Here is a 21230-nt window from a genome sequence, read left to right as displayed (position 1 = left end):
GCATGGTCACATATCCGATCTATATCTGATTTCTTTCCACATATGAAGTAGGCCTGAAACCGATCTCTGAATATCCGAATGCATGTGTTTTTTTCGTGTTTACACGGTCATAGAACAGATCCGATCTGTGTCACACATGAGGAAAAAAATTGGAATTGGGTCACATTTAACTGGCAGTGTAAACGGGGCCTAAATCTTGGAAATCACATATTAATAAGAATTTTTTTTTATTAATATTTGTCATTTTTGTCAGAAATGTGCAAATGATGGAATGTTATTTGTTACACTCAAAAATGATGTTTGCTGTGTTCAAACTACTTATTTAAATACAGCTGAAACATACATACATACATTCAACATAATATATATACATATAATATATATATATATATATATAGTTGAATTCAAAATTATTAGAAATCTGCACTCTGTTTTTGTAAACAGAACATGTAACATGTAAACAGAAACTGTGGGGAAAATTAAAAGGGGGACTTCAACTGCATGTCAAATCAGGGGTGGCCAACTCTATTAATACATGCTAAAAATGCCATCAACTGGCTAAGCATCATACTTATAAAAACATGCTAGGTGGGTGTAATTAAATCTATAAATTTTGTTCTACTGGTGGAAAGCCTCTTTACTGTCTAGAAATCAATAAAAACCTATTACCACTCTATTACCACTGTTTTCCTCATGTTAATTGACCTGTTTTGCTCTAGACTATTAGGTTGTTGATAGATGATTTGGAGTTGTTTGCTGATTGCCTGCTTTAATTTATTTTGAACGTTGACCACTTTGTTCTATCACCCTGTTTGCCTTTTTTATCAAAAAGGATTAAAGCAGATCTCAAGGCAAAAGGGTATACCTAATAAAGTGGCCTGTGAGTGTACGTACAAATATATAAACATGTCATTTACACCAGTTGTAAAGTGATGGAAATTTTTTTAAAAGACCTGGAAAGTGTGTGAAAAGTGCTCAAATTTGATTTAGGAAAAGTTTCCAAAAAGTTGTTGGAAGTTTCGGTGCAACTGTTGAAGATATATTGTGTTGTTTCAACATACATTTGGGTAGAATATGGACAAATCCAACCATTGTTTTGTTTTTAGTCTGCATGAACCAGAAGCTGTGACCATTTTATGATTTTTTTGTGGTTGTTTGTTTGTTTTTTGTTCATATTGTGATACAGTTTCTAGAGAAATGAATTATTAAATGAGAAAACAGTGGGCGTGGCTTGTTTTTTTCTACTGCGAGCTGATTGGATACAGTAAAGAAGGCATTTCATTCAGAAAGTCCGGGAAAAGGGTTTGGGGAGAGTTCTTACACCCTAACAGACTCCTCCTCCTCACGGAGGGGCGTGGTTAGGTTTATTAGCCACGCCCAATACCCAATACACAGACATAATCTGAGAAATTACCTGAATTATCTTAATTTTAAGATTTTAATTTCAGATTACAAGTACAACTATTTTTTTACTTCTTAATGACATGCACAGATGAATTGTTCACCACAGAACTACTGTAGCAACGTGAGCTACTAAAATCATATGGTCAGTTTTGATTTAATTCGTACTTTAATTATTATTTAATCAAACTATTTAATCTATTTCACCATCCAATACATTCACACATTCAATCAATAATCCGACGTATGTTCTTTAGTAATACCTTTGCTTACTGGTAAGATTGGGCTAAGCTGTGCTGGGTAATGACAAGCTGATCCAACACTTTGACTTTTTTTCGCCACAACACGGAGAGGTAATTCGGTCCAGCTTCTGCATCCGAGTTTTCTGCCATGGATTTTCAAATGTTAGCAGCTCAGACTGGCTGGAATGATGTCATCCTTAAATAACTGTTTCGTGAGGGATTGAGTCCCTTTAAGCTGAGCTAGCATGTAAGAATGAGTCGCTAAACCTGTCGCGGTTCTTCCCGCTGACCATTAAATTTGACAATATAATGTGCAATTAGCCATGCTCCGACACATTCAAGCCTTTCCCTGCAGCTGTCATATAGTTCTGAGTCATCCCAAACAAGTGAGTCCATGCAAATCAGGTACTGGTGAGGAACGATGTGCTATAGAGAGATCATGTTTGTGCTACACACACAAAGCAGTGCTGTATCATCCTCATAAGGCTACAGTGCTGGTGGATACTGGAGCTGCAGAAAATCAGCATCCTATATAAATCTATAAATATGTTTCCGCCTCATGGTGAGTCAGAAGAATGCTCATGATATTGCAGACAGGGGTTATTTTGGTCATTTAGAAGTTTCTAAAGAATATTTTGAGCTGAACTATTTTTAAAGGTCTCATTCAGTGCATTTTAAGTAAGTTTAATTGTTCTCTGATACCTACATAGTAGGTATGTGGCATAGGTAAGTTAGAAATGTCTTCAGAAATGCTTCAGAGATCTTATGTAAACATCATTTGACGTTTAATAAAGTGTATTGCGATGCTGCAGAGGCGCAGTAGGTAGTGCTGTCGCCTCACAGCAAGAAGGTCACTGGTTCGAGCCTCGGCTGGGTCGGTTGTCATTTCTGTGTGGAGGTTGCATGTTCTCCCCGCGTTCGTGTGGGTTTCCTCCGGGATATCCGATCTTCCCCACAGACATGCGGTACAGGTGAATTGAGAAGACTTAAATTGTCTGTAGTGTATGAGTGTGAATGAGCGTGTATGAATGTTTCCCAGAGATGGGTTGCAGCTGGAAGAGCATTCGCTGAGTAATACATATGCTGGATAAGTTGACTGTTCATTCCACTGTGGTGACCCCTGATTAATAAAGTGACTAAGCTGAAAAGAAAATGAAGTCATGAATGAAGTATATTGCTGTTCTTTCCCTCCTGTAAAAGCTGAGTGATGAGACACGATGAAAAAAACGTGCATTAAACACTTATTTTAAGCTGTAACAAGTGTTACAAATCATTAAAAATATACATGGCAAATTGCACAATATACACTATAAATTAACACAAGATACAAATAAACATACTGCATGTTAATCCGTATATCCAGCATTTTGTGTTCTGATGAGGTAGCTGGCGGAGAAATGCATTGGCATCTGTCCTCATGATGTGGCTGATTTTATCCCATAGTTTTTGGCTTTATTGGTTTCCATTTGTCTCTCATTTTCAAAATAGGAGTCCCACATACATAGTAAGTTAAATCACATTTAAGGAGAGTTTAAAAATAAGGTAACATTCTGTGGTTTGGCTGACAAACTTCTGACGACTCGGCTGCTCATTCAGGTCCGTGCCACCTAAAGTACATGCAAATGTTGAGGCTATGCTATATAACAATCCCATCTGCAACGTAACCACCTGTGTTTTGTTCTGATAGACATGAAAACGTGGAATTAGATATTAGGAATTAATAATTATATGACAGTGACTGCTTGGGAAAAATCAAACACTGTACTCTCTTTAATGGCAAACAGCCAAGCTGCCATAATACTTCTGACATCCTGATCCATTTTCCAGTTTTGAGAAAGTGCTGTGTACTGTATGTGTAGTGAGTAGACAGATGATTTATTTATTGTTTCATGCACTGCAGTTATAGCTAATCTGTCATGACCCGTCATGAGTATCTGGAACAAACATTGCAAACATCTTTTTACGTAGCATGCAAATATGTGTAAGGTTTAATTACATTTTAGATATATACTTATCATAATTTCTGCAAAGTGTGCATTTGAATGCCTGTCTTATTAGTTTCATTACATTAGATAGCCATGCATTTTTCAACCAGTTTAACTCTGCGGACCCGCTATGACTTTCGCTTTAAGATTTAAAGGGCTAGCATTGCACCAGACCCCCTTAAGTGGTTTCGTTTGAAAGTGTAGAATCTATATTTTATGCACATATGCATCACTTTGGTTTTTATTCTACTGCACAAAAGTTATTTACACTTAAATACACAGTATTTTGGATACCCGAGCTAAGTATTTTACATTGGTTCATTTTCATATTTTTCAAATGACACATGTACAAGTTAAAGCTCAAATGAAAGCTCTTGCTGGTGCTCATACGGTTCTAGCATTCTTTTTACTGAATTATATTCACATATCAAACAGTTGCCGAATGAATCGCCGTGTTTCCATGGCGCAGAAGTGAAAACAATACATTCATGATCAATAAGCAGCCCCGGATAGCACAGACAGCTGTCATCTCTTACCTTATGCTGTGTGCTTCAGGGCCATTTCTCCTCTGTTTTTGAGGTGATGTGCATAAGTAATGCTTTTATATGTCTGATGTGGTCCAAACACAGTGAACTATGTTTTATCACACAAAAGAATAGAGAAATATGAAAACAATGATCGATCCTTGTGGCTTGTACAGCATCTCTCATCAGTTGGAATACAATAACTCTTGCATAGATTATGGTAGAGACATTTTTCTTTATTTCCTATGATTACAGACATGTGCAGGAACCACCAAAATTAATTACGGCAAGCTAGACCACACAGAATCTAAACGGTACACTTTCAAAAAGTGTACCTTTTAATAGTGTCAATTGAATTAAAAAAAAAAAACTTTCAATAGTGTTTTATGAAACTTTAAAGGGTTTTCTTTAATATGATACCAAATTTTTGCATTTACACCTCTGCATGTGGATTTGGGAAGCTTTTAAATTTGGTTAGGCAAAATCCAAGCGGAAATCCCAAAATAGCACTAGAGTTGAAGTTGAAACATCTCACGTGATGGCAAATGATGAAACAGCAGATAAAGTGACAATATATTAAACAAATGATGACAAAGGCACATTCTTTTTGTTAAATATTATTGGAATGGAAATAACCCCCTTTTATCCGAGTTTACTGAACTAATTTGACATTCTCTTTGTTTCTCTCCACTTCTCTTTATAGTCAAACCCACTGTGATCCATACGGACATGTTTGTGAACAGTATTGGCCCAGTAAATGCCATTAACATGGTAAGTTATTCTGTAATTACAACCTCTTTGTTTGCATTATGACTGACATGCTTTTTATCTATAATTGAACAGAATTTGATGTTGTTAAATGTGTTATATTTTGTAACATCACTCATTATAAACAATGTATAAAATGTTGCTGAAACACTGTTAGTGTGCTGTTGGATTTTACGGAGTAATGTTTATTGAAGATTAGTTTGACATCTCTATTTCGTTTATTCTAATCTAATGGTAAAGCACGATAAGCTGAACTGATTATGGATTTTTGAAATTCTCTGTTTGAAAAAAAAAAAAAACTAAATTCTCAACTGTAACCTAGAATTTGAACTTATTTTGATTTCATTTTAATAGTTGGGGTCTTTGGTGTTTTTTGTAATGTTATTTATAATTTATTTAGGGATTTTATAAATTAAAATGACAAATAATCTAATCCAAATGTTGGTTCATTGTACACATTTTATTTTAAAATACCTTCAATCATTCAATAACTTGTGGCATCATTTATAGTGGGTGGGCAAAATAGCAGGCTGTGAACCATGCAGGTGGAATTGATGGTTATGTGGAAGAGAAAGAGTTTATGACATTCCTATATTTTGACAACCCTCTCCATGGTGTGCAGATACATTAGTTAGGGATCTATGCCATGGTCGTTCAGCAATAATGTCATGGAATCCATAATACAAGATGGGTTCAGGATGTCATCATCCAATCATGAGTGCTTCTTTAGTCAGTATCCCTCTCAGTTCACCAGGTAATACATTAGCCACATTGCCAACAATGAATAAGAGAATGCATTCAATAGATCTTGGGTGTCCAAACTGGTGACCTGGAGAGTTTGACTCCAACCCCAATTAAACACACCTGAACTAGCTAATTATGCTACTACTAGATATACTCGAAACTTCCTGGCAGGTGGGTTGAAGCAAGTTGGCGCTAAACTCTGCAGGACACCAGCCCTCCAGGACTGAGTTTGGACATTCTTGGAATAGATCATCTGACCATCAACCTGCAGCGGAGGTGGAGGGACCCTGTTGTCTGACATTCTCAGGTCCTCAGGACCAACTGGTTTCAGCAGAGCAACACGAAATTAAGAAGAAATGCAGTAGTTAATAGGGAGTCATTTAATATGCTGGGCCTGGTACCAGGGTCTGTGTTTTTTGATGGATAGACAGACCCAAAGGTCACAGACAGAGAGCCAAATCCTTTGTCCTGGCTAGGGACAGGATGAAATTCTTGGTCAGCCTGTAACTTTTGGTAGTAAATGTCTCTATGTAGGTGGACATGAGCCATTTTCCAGGCTTGGTTGGCCTGTCATATCCTGTGGTTGATTGCAGGAAGCTATGAGCTTTCACTAGACCAGGCAAAAAAGTTGGTTGAACCCCCAAAACACATTAGACCATCATTAGCATAGAATCCCAGACATGAGGCGGACAATGATGTTGAACAGGCCACAGAAAGCCTTCCATACTTGGAATATGAATTGAGGTCAGACACAATGTCTCTAGGAAGACCAATAACTGTGGAATAAGCCTTGGAAAATCAGCAAGTAACAAGAGGAATGGTGGTATTACTTTGTGAAGAAGGTAAATTGCTCAGAAAGTCAAATCCCAGGTGGAATCAAGGGCTGTGTGGAACAGGCAGAAGAAGTAGTAGTTTATCTTGGGCACATGCAGTACAATTCTTAATGTACGGGGTGATGTCCCTTGACAAAGAACTGGTTTGTTCTGTTCTCCTCTGGACGCCCAGAACAGAGGAACAAATGTCTTATCCATTGGGCATTGAATAGGAGCAGTTTTTTTTTTCTTTTCTTGTTTGAGCCTGCTTGAATTCCACATGTTATCCCACTAAAAAAAAAGAGCACACAGAAGAGGGACAGTATGAAGCATGAGAGATTTACTTGTTGCACAGAAGTATTGTAGTCTATTGAGAGTGTCAGGTTCTTGAAACCAGGATGGTATGCTACAATATGCTGGAACTAAAGAAAGAAAATGACCCAGCGTGATTGGCAGGGGTTGATCCTCTTGGCCCACTGAATATATTTAAAGTTACAGTGATCTGTGAATACCAGAAACGGGTGTGACTTTGGTAAAGGAGTTGGCCTCGTTTACCTGTTCAAAAGCTGGAACCAGGGCCATGTTAACTTGACATTGTTCATATCAAAACCACGGTAGTTAATACATTGTCTGAGAGTTCTCTTAAGCAAAACCATCTACTTCCACAGCTGCTGATGGATCCTTCTTTAATGACTTGTTCATTTTAAATGAATCTTTTTATGTGACTCGAGAACGATGAGTCTCCTCAGGGAGTAATTCGTTCATTCATCCATGCACATTTGTGTTGATGCTGTAGAGCAGGGGTCACCAATCTCGATCCTAGAGGGCCGGTGCCCATGCAGGGTTTAGCTCCAACTTGCCTTGACACCTGTCTGGGTGTTTCAAGTATACCTAGTAAGACCTTGATTAGCTTGTTCAGGTGTGTTTGATTAGGGCTGGAGCTAAAATCTGCAGGACACCGGCCCTCCAGGAACAAGTTTGGTGACCCCTGTTGTAGAGGATCAGTTTATTTTTTTAGTCTTCTATGGGTTTGAGTCATTCATTTATCACGTGAAAGACATACAGTGAGCCAATCATTTGCCGTCAAAACCGGAAAAAGATTGATCCATTAATCTCTCGAGTCCTGGGTTTTAGCCGTTCTTTCCTCACGTGAAAGACATAAACCAATCATATGCAGTCAGAGCCTGAAACAGATTTGACCCGTTCTTCTCTTCCTCGGTTTTGAGTAATTTCGTTACTTGGCGTCACATGATCAACGAACGACTTCATAACTCGAATACTCAAAAATTTTAATAATTATGGGTCCGTAAACAAATAAAAACTGCTTGAGGATAGCTAGAATATTTGGTCGGTGCTCTTTGGGTAAGGGATTCATCAAAACAACAACAGAAATCAATTCAGTCCTTACTTTTATACGGATTACATAAAAAGAGATTATTTGTTTTCGACTTGAATTGGTTGATGCAGAAGTAGACATATCAAGCTTTATATAGATATCATAAATCATCATCTTTGTTGACTATTTGCTGAGTTTCCCTGCATTTTAGTGACGTGTTTTTCTGACCACAGTCTGCATGCGTCTTCAGACGCTTGTAATAACAATGCCTCGTGGGCGTGGTTGCATTAAAACTAATGAGATCAGACTGATAAACTAGACATAGAGTTGATTTCATACTGATTACTTTATGAAGCAATGTTTGTTTTCAACATGAATAGCTGTGTTTAAAAGCAGACATTTCAAGCTAGAGATGCATGTCTCATATGGGTGCGTTTTGTATTTTACGCGTTTCTAAAAGCAGTTCATGGAGAATGAAAAGACAGAATGCCTACACTGTTTGTTTTCCTTAATTTGCAAAAGCACATACGTTTGTTGTTGTTGTGAGTACACAACAAAAAGTAGACACATAACAGATTCGATTGATGTATTGATCTTATCTGTACGATCAAGACGGAAAGTGTAATTTAAGTTCATTTCAGCAGTTTGACGACACCCCAGGTCAAAACGCGTATACGCAGTCTTCAACCCCAGAGGGTTAAAAAGCCTTTATTTACGTGGCTAAACCTTAAAAAAACCTAAGGTATAATGTAATTATAATAGTGTATGCAATAGTTGAGCTTATACGGGACTGTCTGTGTCAAGTGAACGAATGACGGAAATTTGAGGACATGTCAGAAAAGGTGAGCTGAGCTAATTAAACATCGGAAATGAATTATAAACAATGAATTATTATTTCCTCTTTCTTATAGCATTCTAGTTGTGACTTGTTTGTAGTGTGATCAACGTTTGGGCCAGTTGTATTTGTTTGGAAGCAACTTTCAATTTTGGCAAATTGAGCAAAATTATCGAAATGACTCGATGAACGAGACTCAAAGGTCCAAGTCAAGAAAGTGATCAGAACTTCCCATCACTGCACAGCACTGTCTGACTGAAGGTGCATTAGGTGTGAATGGGCCCTAATGGTTAAGTAGACTGACTTGCAACCTAGGTAGAGTTTTGATTAACAGTACCAGCTGGACACTTCAGTTCTCTTGAGTTACCATGCTATTAAACAGGTACATGAGACCTAATACAAGGCCTAATTGCTCGTCAGGCACTGCAGAAAATGCACTTTGTTTTGGGAGTGTGTGCACTTGGATGGGTAAAATGCAGAACACAAATTCTACTAACCATGCACAACCCTGCTTAGCTTCAGTGGGCGACCATGTGAGAGCTGCCGATTGCAAGCTGCCAGTACTTGGCTGTAACTTACTTGTAGCAAAAAAGGCCAAGCTCACTTTGGAAACTAAGTAACAAAAATGGAAAACAGAAAAGCTGAACAATGAAGAGACAACAGAAGCAATGGAACTCAAATGTAAGCTATGTCCTAACCCTGTGAGAAAAAAAAAACATTCAAACGAGCTTTTTCAACACCGTCAACCTGACTTCACCAAGTAGCACGCGGCTTTCGGTTAGGTTTGTGCACTTCTACGTGAGTGTTATCCAACTATTATTTCCCTCTGATTTGGGGAATAATTTACACTCATGGTTAAGTTTAGTGGTAGGGATTAGGTAAGGATTCAATTTTGACCAAAAATGATGTTCAAGGATAAACATAGATGTTAATCCAGGATTGCATCGTACGTGGCAAAATCATGACGTGCTTTTCTACACACTCAGAAATAAAGCTACAAAAGCTGTCACTGTGGCGGTATCTTTTCAACAGGTACACTTTTGTACCTTACGGGTGCACATTGGTACCTTAAGGGAACATTTTTGTACGTTAATGGCTGGTTTCCACTGTCTGGTACAGTACGGTTGGGTTGGTACGGGTCACCTTTATCAGGCTTGCGTTTCCACTACCAAGGGTACCCTTTTGGTGGGCGTGGTGTATGACAAAGTTTCACTCGCATCATTCTCGCTCCAGGAAATGTCTACAGTAAAGCTGTACGGGTCGCTCACATATCATATGAAAAGCACTTCTCACAAAACAGATGCTTTACACACATAAATACTTGTGTATAAATGTTTAATACTAACTTTTCTATGAACATGAGTTTATTATAACTGCAGATCAATGACAGTGCGAAATTGGCTACTGCAATAATATTAAATAAATAAATAAATGACCATGTATGAACACATACAGACCCTTACAGTCTCCGATACGTTACCAACTACAGAAGAACTACACACAGCATACATTTCGTCGTTAATTAGGATCAAAACAGCACAAAGTATAGCCTACAGTGAGTGAAAACCTCTCATCTGTGTCTGTAATCTTCAGCAGCACATGTAGCCTCTGTTAGAGAGTCATTCCATCATTCCCAGTTCATATTAGTCCAAAAGGTGATGTTAAAATTTAAAACATCACAGTTTCTTCACGTTTGCTAAAGAAATAACAAGCTCCTTTTTTTCCCGGCTTCCCTTTTTTTTCGCGATTCACTCTCGCGTTTGTTTGTTTTTTTTCTGAATGTGTCATTCTCGCTTTTGTCAGCTTCTCACGGGATCGGGTTACCAAAGCTTGTCAATAATCAAGCGCACGTTATTATCATGAGCTCAAGAAGTTTGGTTTTTCAGATATAGATGCACGTCGAGCAAAAAGCGAAACCGCTCGCGCTTCAAACTGGCACGTAAAAAACTACGAGGCACAGGGTAGATTCTGCTCTACTCCATTGCTTTTTGGCTGTTCATCAAGAAGACGACAAGGTTTGTTTGAGCCCGGATTGACCATGGCTCGTTATTATATTATATAATTCTGCTGTAATCTCTCGCTGTGTATTTCAAACATGGCGGGTCCTTTGTTTACATTCTGGCTTGTTGCGTAAGCGAATGATGTATTTACATTTACATTGTCATTTAGCAGTGGCTTTTATCCAAAGCGACTTACCAACATATCTCTGTAAACCAATAGCATTCAGCTGCGCGTCTAGCTCCGCCTTTTGGTACCCTTTCTCATGTTTTGGGACCCTTTCGAAAGGGTGCCGAAAAAGTGGTACGGTACGGTTTGGTTTAGAACGCCTTTTGACAGTGGAAACGGCCAGAAAAGCGTACCAAACCGAACCGCACCACTCAGTGGAAACGGGCCATAAGGGTACACTCATAACTTTAATAGCCCATTTCCATTGACAGTCATGGGTCACCTTTATCAGGCTTGCGTTTCCACTGCCAAAAGGGTACCAATGCTACCAAAGCTGTACGGGTCGTTCACATGTCATATCAGAAGCACTTCTAACAAAACGGATGCTTTATACACATAAACACCTTTGTTTGTTCTAAAAAAAATAAGCAAATATGGCCAAACATAGTGGAATACTTATAATATTCTAATTACGTCAAAAAATGCCCTTTCTGGTTCTTTAGGAGTACACAATTGACATCTTCTTCGCCCAGACGTGGTATGACAGACGGTTGAAGTTCAACAGTACCATGAAGGTTCTACGCCTCAACAGCAACATGGTTGGAAAAATCTGGATTCCGGACACATTTTTCCGCAATTCTAAAAAAGCAGACGCCCATTGGATCACCACACCCAATAGGATGCTTCGGATATGGAATGATGGGCGTATACTGTACACTTTAAGGTAAATAAGTTTTTTATATGTCAATGATTTGTTCGCAATACATCATTTGAGCATACCCAGATAGCAAGCAACGGCTAACAACGCTAAGCTACTGCTAAACAATGCTAAGGAATAATTAGGCCCACACGGAATCTGCGCGCGCAGAAATCCGCAGATTTTTAGCCACTCATTGAGTTTTTTACTTGATTTAATGTGTTAATTATTATTTTACGAAGTTTTACAATTAATTTCAGTAATTTTATTGACTAATATGCAGATGTTCATATGATTTCTTAATAATACAGTTTGTAAAGTGATATTGTCTGTCTTTTAGTAGAAATATTATACGAGAGACTTGCTTTGTGTAGCAAATAAGTGCATCTAATTGAACTGGCATTGTAAACATTGAATAAAAGTTAAAAAGGTATTTTCTTTTACCTAATATACTACGTTTTCAGTTACGATACTCCCGAAAATGATTCCACATAAATCTGCTGATTTTTTTTTTACAAAATTTTGCTTAGAGATAGCAAAAAATGGCAGCAGATTTTGTCTGGCCCTAGCGATAATGCCTTAACATGTATTGAAGTAAGGTTACGAAATAGTGTTGGTTTAAAATCACTTTTGCTTCCTTTTTTATCTAGTAAGTGGTGAAAATCACATTAAACAAGATCAAAAGCTGCGAAGGAAGAGGACACAGGTACTTGACTGGCCTGCCTGCAGTCCTGACCTGTCTCCAATAGAGAATATGTAGTGATTTTTGATGCACAAAATGCGACAATGAAGACCCCATACTGTTGCCCACCTTAAGAACTGTTTCCAGGCAGAATGGGACAAAATTACACGTAAAACACTTCATCACTTGTTTTTTATAGTAGTGTAGTGTAGCTATGTTGACATAAAAAAATGACAACTTTTAATTTCCGGTCAGTCTTAGTACACTATGTAACTCTAGAAAAGTCAAAGTTTAAATAGGTTTTTATTACCAAAACTCTTTGGTAATTTTGTTATAACCTGATTCAGTGATTTATGCTAGGTTAAATTTAAAGTGCTCAGGCCAGACTCTGAAGTCAGCGGAGTAAGTGGTTTCCGAATTGTTACAATTTTTGTTTTTGTTTTTGTATGTTTTTTTTCAGTGCCTGAAATGACATGGCAAAATTATTTAAAAAATGGTAGATACTTAACTGTTCCAACTTTAAAGAATAAAAAACACTAAAAATCACAAGGAACACATTAAATCATGTTTGTTGTACTGTCTGCAGTGAAATACAAGTGAAACTCAATTTAGAAATCTCTACTTTCTTTTTTATTTGTGTTTTCCGTACTACCCCAACTTTTTATGATTTGTGGTTTGTTCCTTTAAAAAAGGTATATCTAAAATTGAATTTCAGATGGGACCATACTTTTCAGCACCTCAAAGCTTTCACAGAGGATTTTAAAGTCTTTGAAGGAAAAAAAATACAATGGTTTTTGAATGGAATGTGTCCTCTCACGCTGGGTAGTTTCTGTAGAAATTGCTTAAACAGTGGGATGAGAAGATACCTCAAAACGTGACTTTTTTGTAAATAAGAACTCGTACAACCTTGACAATGCTGCCTTATTGAATCAGTGTACTTTGTCATTCTTTCTAATGCATTCTCAGGGGAAAATACACTCACCTTATGCTTTGTTCTCTACTTTTTAAAGAACGTCAAAGATGCCCTTGCAGCATCCTCTTAGCCATTTTTGAAGAGCACGAAACTGACAAAAAAACCTAATGTTGGTGTGAATATTGAGATCAAATTATCATATGCTTCAGTATCTCATACAGCTCAGATTAGCTTCTTGTTGATTTCTTTCAGGTTTATTAAAAGCAATGTGATTAATACACTGTAAATGTGCAGTTTTTTGAGATCATGTTTTTATTTTTACCCCATATATTTATCGCTTTATGGCACCTTGATCTTTCTTCTGATAACTTTTAACCTAGAATAGTTTGAAAAGGTGACTTTTATTAACATTTTTAATAGTTAAAAGTGATATATTGTCCGGGTTTGTGTTTTATATCACAATACAAACCTTTGTATAAAACTGCCAGCACATTTTTTGTTATTTTACCAACTTATTTCTCTGAATATTATATCTTATAATAATAACTTGGCTTCTAGTCGATCATTTGGAAAAGTGGCATAAGGTTGATTTCTTGAGTTCTGCATCCCAAATACTGCAGAAGACCTACTGGAACCCGCATGGACCCAAGATTCTCACAGAAATCAGTCAAGTTTAGTGAAAGAAAAGTCATGGTTTAGGGTTGCATTCAGTACAGGGGCGTGCGAGAGATCTGCAGAGCGGATAGCAACATCAACAGCCTGAGGTATCAAGACATTTGTGCTGCCCATTACATTACAAACCACAGGAGAGGGCAAATTCTTCAGCAGGATAGCGCTCCTCATACTTCAGCCTCCACATCAAAGCTCCTGAAAGCAAAGAAGGTCACTGTGCTTGAGGATTGGCTACCCCAGTCTCCACATATGAACATTATTGAGCATTTCTGGGGTAAGATGAAGGAGGAGACATTGAAGATGAATCTAAAGAATCTTGATGAACTCTGGGAGTCCTGCAAGAACACTTTCTTTTCCATTCCAGATGACTTTATTAATCAGTGATTTGAGTCATTGCAGAGATGTATGGATGCAGTCCTCCAAGCTCATGGGAGTCATACATAATATTCATTCTGTCTCCACTGCAGCATGACTTTATATTCTATACTGGACATTATTTATGTTAAGTGAGAAGACTTTTGTCTAAGCAAAGTCAGAGCTTACTGTCCTAATTAAATCATTAAAAAATCAAGCCATGATCATATTTTATTTTGGTAAAATAAGCGTAATCTAGAGGCCTTTGCCTTTCATATAAGCCACTTCTGATACCAAATGATCAACTAGAAGTCAAGTTATTATTTGTAAATCCTAAAACTTGAATAGGCGACAAGACTAGTGTCAGGTAGTGTATGTTATACCAGTGCAGAAATAAGAATGGATAAAATTGCAGTTGCTGCTGGAAGGTTCATTTTGCTGTGGCGACCCCTGATAAATAAAGTAAGTGACGGAATAACAAGTAAAGCAATTAATACAACTCGCATGGCCTAGTTCAAATAGACTTTGAATGTGTTTGCAATAACGTCATGATGATGACGCATATAACACATCAATGGAAAAGAGTGTATTGAAAACTCAAGACTTTGCACGCCGGACAAGCACATTAATACTATACATTTTTGAATGTAAAACTATGCAGATGGAGGTCTGCGGGGCACAGCGGGAATGCTAACCTACCCCTAAACTTCACTGTGGAGTTCAAATTCCTCCAGGATGTTGCAAAAATATATATAATATCAGATTTTTGCGACTAAAAAAAAGATTTCACTGATGTTCTGTTATTGTTTTGCTGTGAAAATATACACAAACTTAAACACCCAATTCCTTTTAAACTTTTAGACCTCGAGAATCATTGATCTAGGGCTGGACGATTAATCGAAAAGTAATCAAAATCGACATTCAGAACCTACAATTGATCAAATTTTTCCAGGTCAATTTTTTCCTAGTTCTTTTTTGACTGTTCTTTTCAGGTAGTGTGTGTTTTAATGTCAGTTGTTTAACGCTGGTGTTCAATAAATAATTATAGATAGTAGATATTGTGTGTTTCTTTTGATTATTTATTTTTTCCCCAACTTTATTTATAGAAATTTTCAAAAATTTACAAATATCACACATTTTAGAATATTATTGTACATTTTGACATAGAGAGAGAGAGAAGTAAACAAGGATCTAAATGATTATGACAATTAACCCCCAGAGATAATAATAATAAAAATGAAGCAACTACAACATAAAAAAATAAATAAATAAATAAATTTTAATTTTTAAAATAAAATTAAATAAAATTAAATAAAATCAAATAAAAAATCAAATAAAATCAAATCAAATCAAATAAAATAAAATCAAATCAAATCAAATAAAATCAAATCAAATAAAATGCCAACCAACCAGAACAATTGTTTATGCACCAAACTAAAAGCCTGGTCATGATGTCATTTCCATATATTCAAGGAGAGAGCCGCAAATTTTTTACAAAAAAAGTTTTTGGAAGAACCCTTCAAATAGTGTCTAATTTGTTCCAGTTTTATGAAGAGAAAAATGTCATTAATCCACATGGAGTGAGTTGGTGGAGCAGCTGACTTCCAATGTAGTAAAATACAGCGTCTGGCCAGGAGGGACACAAAAGCCACAAAATCTGCTTTGCATCGTGAACAGTGAACTGACAAAGGAAGTGTACCAAACAGTGCTGTTATAGATACAGGTTTAATTGCTTGCCCAACTACTTGAGACATTGTCTCAAATATTTCTGACCAATATCCACATAGAGTTGGGCAAAACCAAAACATATGTGCCAGTGTTGCAGGAGCCTGGCGACAACGCTCACAGAGAGGATCAACGTCAGAGTACATTTTTGAAAGCTTGACCTTAGTCCAATGAGAACGATTTCTTTCAATTATTTTAAACTCAAGTTATGCACCCTTCATTTAAACATCTCTCACTTGTAATATGTGAGTATATTTAATGTTCAGAACCTGTCAGAGAACTATGAGGGCAAAAATAAATAAATAAATAAATAAAAATTATCGTTCATTAAACATAATTGAGGTAAAATGGCCATTCAATCATCTGCGCCAAAAGCCTAGTGGTTACGCCCCATTCACACGGGGCTTCAGCGTCAACGCTTGACTAAAGGCGTGTCTGAAGTTGGAGCTGAAACGATCGTCAAAGAAGCGTCAGCCAATGAAATTCAGTCAGCAAAAGGCCACTGTCTAGCTGGTGTATTTGCATACAGCGATCTGATTGGCTGACGCTTCCGTCGACGCTTTAAAAGTTGAGCTTGTCCCAACTTCTGCAGCGAGCAACTCCTTTGAAGCGCTGACGGATCCACAATGCAGTTTGGCAACGCCTGACATCACCCATTCAAAATGAACGGGAAGCGTTGACGCTGAAGCCCCGTGCGAATGGGGCGTTAGTGCATTGACACACATCGAATTTGAATATTGTCCTGACTGCCTGAAAATATGTGGGAAATCTGTGGCAATTTAAAAAAAAAAATTGAGCTCTTCTACAAATTTTTGCAACATTTGCTAGATTTTGTCTTAAATACAGTGATCAGAGAATTGAAATCACTACACTTACAGTCGATATTTATTCAGTCACCTTGCTATCTGGGTAACATCTGTAAAACACTTAACAACCCATCTTGTTAATTAACTGGATTAACTGATTCCTCAAGCAACACTAGTCTGATCACTTCTTCTTCCATGCAACATTCATCCAATTATTACAATTATGTCTGCCATTAACAGTGTTTCCTGCCAAAAGTCATTGGCATGTTTGTCAGCTAATTCATTTATCCAACACCGACGATTAAACAGGAAATGTGGGTTATGCTAATGAAATGCCTTCCATAGAGACAATTTAATTAAAGGAATTTCTGTCTGCAGGTTGACCATTGACGCAGAGTGCCAGCTTAAACTGAATAACTTTCCAATGGATGAGCATTCGTGTCCTCTCGAGTTCTCCAGTTGTAAGTCTCCAACTCAGTTCAATTCATCTTTATTTCTATAGCGCTATTACAATGGAAATTGCATCAAAGCAGCTTCATATTGAAGTTCTAGTAAATTCAAAATGTGTAGTTCAGTTTAGTTCAGTTCAGTTCAGTGTGGTTTCCACAAGTCCAAACACTGAAGAGCAATCTCCAGCATTCTTATATTTCTCTCATGAAAATGCTATTAAAGAGAGTTCACTTCTGTTTCATCCTTTGACTATTAGAGGGTTGGATTATTATAGTTTATTATGTTATTATGGCAGTGATGAAGCAGGATGGGACGGTCTAATGGGACAGCATCATCTGCGGTTTCAGAAGTACAAAGGAAAATCTGTTATATGCTAATGATTCTCGTAGATGGTTATCAATAGGAAGAAGACTGTGTTCTTTGTGTCTCCCTGTGCTTTGAGAATACTTCTTTCTTAACACATACTGGCAGTGAATGAATGTTTTTGCACAGAATGAAAGAGGGCCAAACAATAACCCTTTCAGGGAACAATATACAGTTCAAGTCAGAATTGTTAGCCCCCCTGTTTATATTTTTTTCTTTAATTTCTGTTTAAAGGAAAGAAGTTTTTTTTTCAATGCTTTTCTAAACATAATCATACGCCTATCATACACCCGGCACAATTCAATTCAGTTTAATTCAGCTTTATTTGTATAGCGCTTTTACAATGTAGATTGTGTCAAAGCAGCTTCACATAAATGGTCATAGTAACTGGATCAGGGTAGTTCAGTTTTTAGTGTTTAAGTTCAGTTCAGTTTAGCTCAGTTCAGTGTGGTTTGAAGTCATTATTGAGAGTCCAAACACTGAACAGCAAATTCATCGATGAGAAGCTTTTCAGATCCTGAACCATGCAAGCCTGTGGCGGCAGTGGAGAGGGAAAAAAAAACTTCACCAATAGGAGAGTGAAGAAAAAAAAACCTTGGAAGAACCAGACTCAGTTCGGCACGACCATTTTAATTTCTCCACTGGCCAAAAGTCTTGTGCAGAGCTGCAGTTTCAGCAGTGGAGGCTTGAAGCTGGCCTCAGCGAAGACTCATCTGTCCCTGGAGCGTCACTGTAATCAATTCAATTCAGCTTTATTTGTATAGCGCTTTTACAATGTAGATTGTGTCAAAGCAGCTTCACATAAATGGTCATAGTAACTGGAACAGTGTAGTTCAGTTTTTAGTGTTTAAGTTCAGTTCAGTTCAGTTTAGCTCAGTTCAGTGTGATTTAAATCATTACTGAGAGTTCAAACACTGAAGAGCAAATTCATCGATGTGTAGCTCTACCAATCCTGAACCATGCGAGCCAGTGGCGACAGCGGAGAGGGAAAAAAAAAACTTCACCTGATAGGATTGAAGAAAAAAAACCTTGAGAGAACCAGACTCAGTTCGGCACGACCATTTTAATTTCTCTGCTGGCCAAAAGTCTTGTGCAGAGCTTCAGTCACCGTAGTGGAGGCTAGAAGGTGGCCTCAGCGAAGACTCGTCTGTCCCTGGAGCGTCTCTGGAATCAGACTCATGTTCTCCATGATTCAGTCTCATACTCTCCACTCCCCCATGCAGCGCAAAGCATGACGCAATTGTTGTTTGCTAGATTCAGCTTGGCGCAAGAGTCGTTTTGATGTTTTGCACCACACTGTTTAAATAGCAAATGCATTTGCGCTCATATGTGCGCCCATAGGTGTTCTGATCTAAAAAAGGAGGTGTGTTAATGCGCATTGCTGACGTGTTGCTTTTTTGAGGAACTTAAATAGACTGTTCAATAGACTAGCTTTAAGGAGGTCTAGTTAAAAATATCTGACTTCCTGTTGGGTTTCAGATTTCACTCCAAGAGACTTTTTTGTAGGTATTTACATGTTCAATGTGTGTGCCAATTTCACTATGTCTGTGTGAAACGTAACTTTGGAGTTACTTTGTCAAATGTGTATAGAAGGCACTGTCTAGTCATTTTACCACACCCTCCTATGAAACCTAGGCTGCGTCCGAAACCACTTACTACTCAGTATTTACAGCATTTGAATTGAAATGTACTACTCGGCCGATAGAAAAGTACATTCTATACACTATGAATGTGAGCAGTATGAATGGAATTCGGACATACTACATCTGCCGTTTTGCCACGATCACGTGACCTACCCACATCAATTGCTTCGCTTCACTCCCATTCATAAATTCTCTCACGGAGCATCATGGGATAGCATAGGGGGCTAATAATTTTGACTTTAAAATGTTTTAAGGTCACCCAACCCCACCCCTAACCCTAAACATCATTGCGTGATGAGCAAAACGTACTAAATTGTACAAATTAGATCATACAAATTTATACGAATTAGCCACTAAATCAAAAAGTTATGAATTGCCGTGAGATTGAGTTGCAGAGAACCATTCCCGTGTGCCTCACACACTCTGCTCATGATTCCAGTGTGAATCCAAGTTGTTTACATGCACGCCAATAAAACACATGCCACATATGCTGATACTTTATGACACGGGGTGTTGGCACGCAGTGAGTTTTGCAAGTTGACAAAACTGAAGTTGATATAATATGAAGATCTTATTTTGACTAAGCATAGCTATAAAGCAGAAAGTAGGGATAAAGAGTCACGGAAGTAAGACATCATTAACTCTCGGCCTTGATTCAAGTCTAAGAAGAACAGATAATTCTATAAAACATTTTATTTTTTTATAACATTGTCTTTACATCGATTTTTCAGTTACATTTATTGATTTCTGCTACTAATTTAGAATAATAATTGTATAACAACAACAACAGCAATGATAATAATAATAATAATAATAATAATAATAATAATAATAATAATAATATAATTTAATAATAATCATAATTATAATTATTATAATTATTATCATTATTATTATATTTGTATTATTATTATCATTATTATTATTATTATTATATTTTTATTAATAATGATAACTAATAATTTTATTTATAATAAATAGTAATATTTTAATAGTTTATCTTTAATAATATTTATTTTTGATATTTTTAATGATTTTTTTTACCAGTTTTGGTTTTTTCCATATTTTACCCAAAGTAAATTTAAAACAAACTTTTTTTTTTTTTTTTTTTAGAATGTACATGTTTAATGGTCATTTTTTATATTAACTAGATCTAACCTTACATGGGGTGCGTATATGGGGTGGTTTGCCCAGGTTGCTATTCAAGCTAGAAGCGCCACTGTCTGGTGGATTTACAAGAGAATAGCAGATGCGAATGGCACTCACGAGAGAAATTGGATAACAGCCAAGAGCACACAGCCATTTCTGGTGGTTTCGCGAAAACAAAAACTGCAAAAAAAACGTAGCTCCTGTGACGTATTTGTTGCTCTCCAGAAATGTATATAGGGGTACGTTTTCAGAAATGAGCCTGGGTTGCAAGTATTCATTAATTTGGGAAATCTGGTTACATAGATTTATCAAATTGTGCGCGTGTCTCACAAGGGAGTTAAATGAAACAGATATTTTGTCTTTTTTTTTTCTTTTTTGCTGAAATATTACGGCTTCGCTTCTGGGTATTGGGTTGCATAATCATGCAAAACTAGTTTGAAGTGATGCTCCCATGCTGACCACTCTAACAGAGTTATGAGGTCCATACTAATTCACTTGAAGGGGACCTTGATCAAAGGGAGAGGACGTGATTGCACTTTTAGCAGCCTCACACCTCTATTTTCTTCCCCTAAGAAGCTTCAACGTATGCAGTTGAAGTCAGAATGATTCGCCCTTCTGTGAATTTTTCTTTCTTTTTCAAATATTTCCCAAATGATGTTCAACAGAGCAAGGAATTTTTTCATTTTCAACTATTTCCTATAATATAATTTTTTTCTTCTGAATAAAGTCTTGTTTTATTTTGGCTAGAATGAAAGCAGTTTTTATTTTTTTAACCATTTTAAAGACAAAATTACTAGCCCCTTTAAGCTATATTTTGTTTGATAGTCTACAGAACAAACCGTCGTTATACAATTCAATTCACCTTTATTTCTATAGCGCTTTTACAATTTAGATTGTGTCAAAGCAGCTTCACATAGAAGATCATAGTAAATTCAAACAGTGTAGTTCAGTTTTCAGAGTTTA

At 37.0% G+C, this 21230-nt stretch overlaps 1 protein-coding gene and 1 long non-coding RNA gene across 7 annotated transcripts in view; one reads left to right on the top strand and one right to left on the bottom strand.

Annotated features, from left to right (window-relative positions):
• gabrg2 (gamma-aminobutyric acid type A receptor subunit gamma2) overlaps nucleotides 1–21230 on the top strand; it is a 98167-nt gene that overhangs the window by 25521 nt on the left and 51416 nt on the right. For all 5 annotated transcript variants that reach the window (XR_015519594.1, XM_087299726.1, NM_001256250.2 and 2 more), the window contains 3 exon segments: nucleotides 4856–4923; nucleotides 11317–11537; nucleotides 17041–17123. Coding sequence is in view for 4 of the 5 variants with exons in the window: in XM_087299726.1 (XP_087155852.1) it covers nucleotides 4856–4923; nucleotides 11317–11537; nucleotides 17041–17123 (372 nt within the window). In the remaining variant the exon portion in view is untranslated.
• LOC147832033 (uncharacterized) overlaps nucleotides 5366–21230 on the bottom strand; it is an 84016-nt gene continuing 68151 nt past the window's right edge. For both annotated transcript variants that reach the window (XR_015520815.1, XR_015520814.1), the window contains one exon: nucleotides 5366–6767. This is a non-coding gene — a long non-coding RNA (uncharacterized LOC147832033). The remainder of the gene's footprint in view (nucleotides 6768–21230) is intronic.

The sequence above is a fragment of the Danio rerio genome, chromosome 21, assembly GCF_052040795.2.
Source record: "Danio rerio strain M-AB ecotype USA chromosome 21, GRCz13ab, whole genome shotgun sequence".
In the NCBI taxonomy this organism is placed as follows: Eukaryota; Metazoa; Chordata; class Actinopteri; order Cypriniformes; family Danionidae; genus Danio; species Danio rerio.
This window is presented reverse-complemented; position numbering and strand designations above follow the sequence as displayed.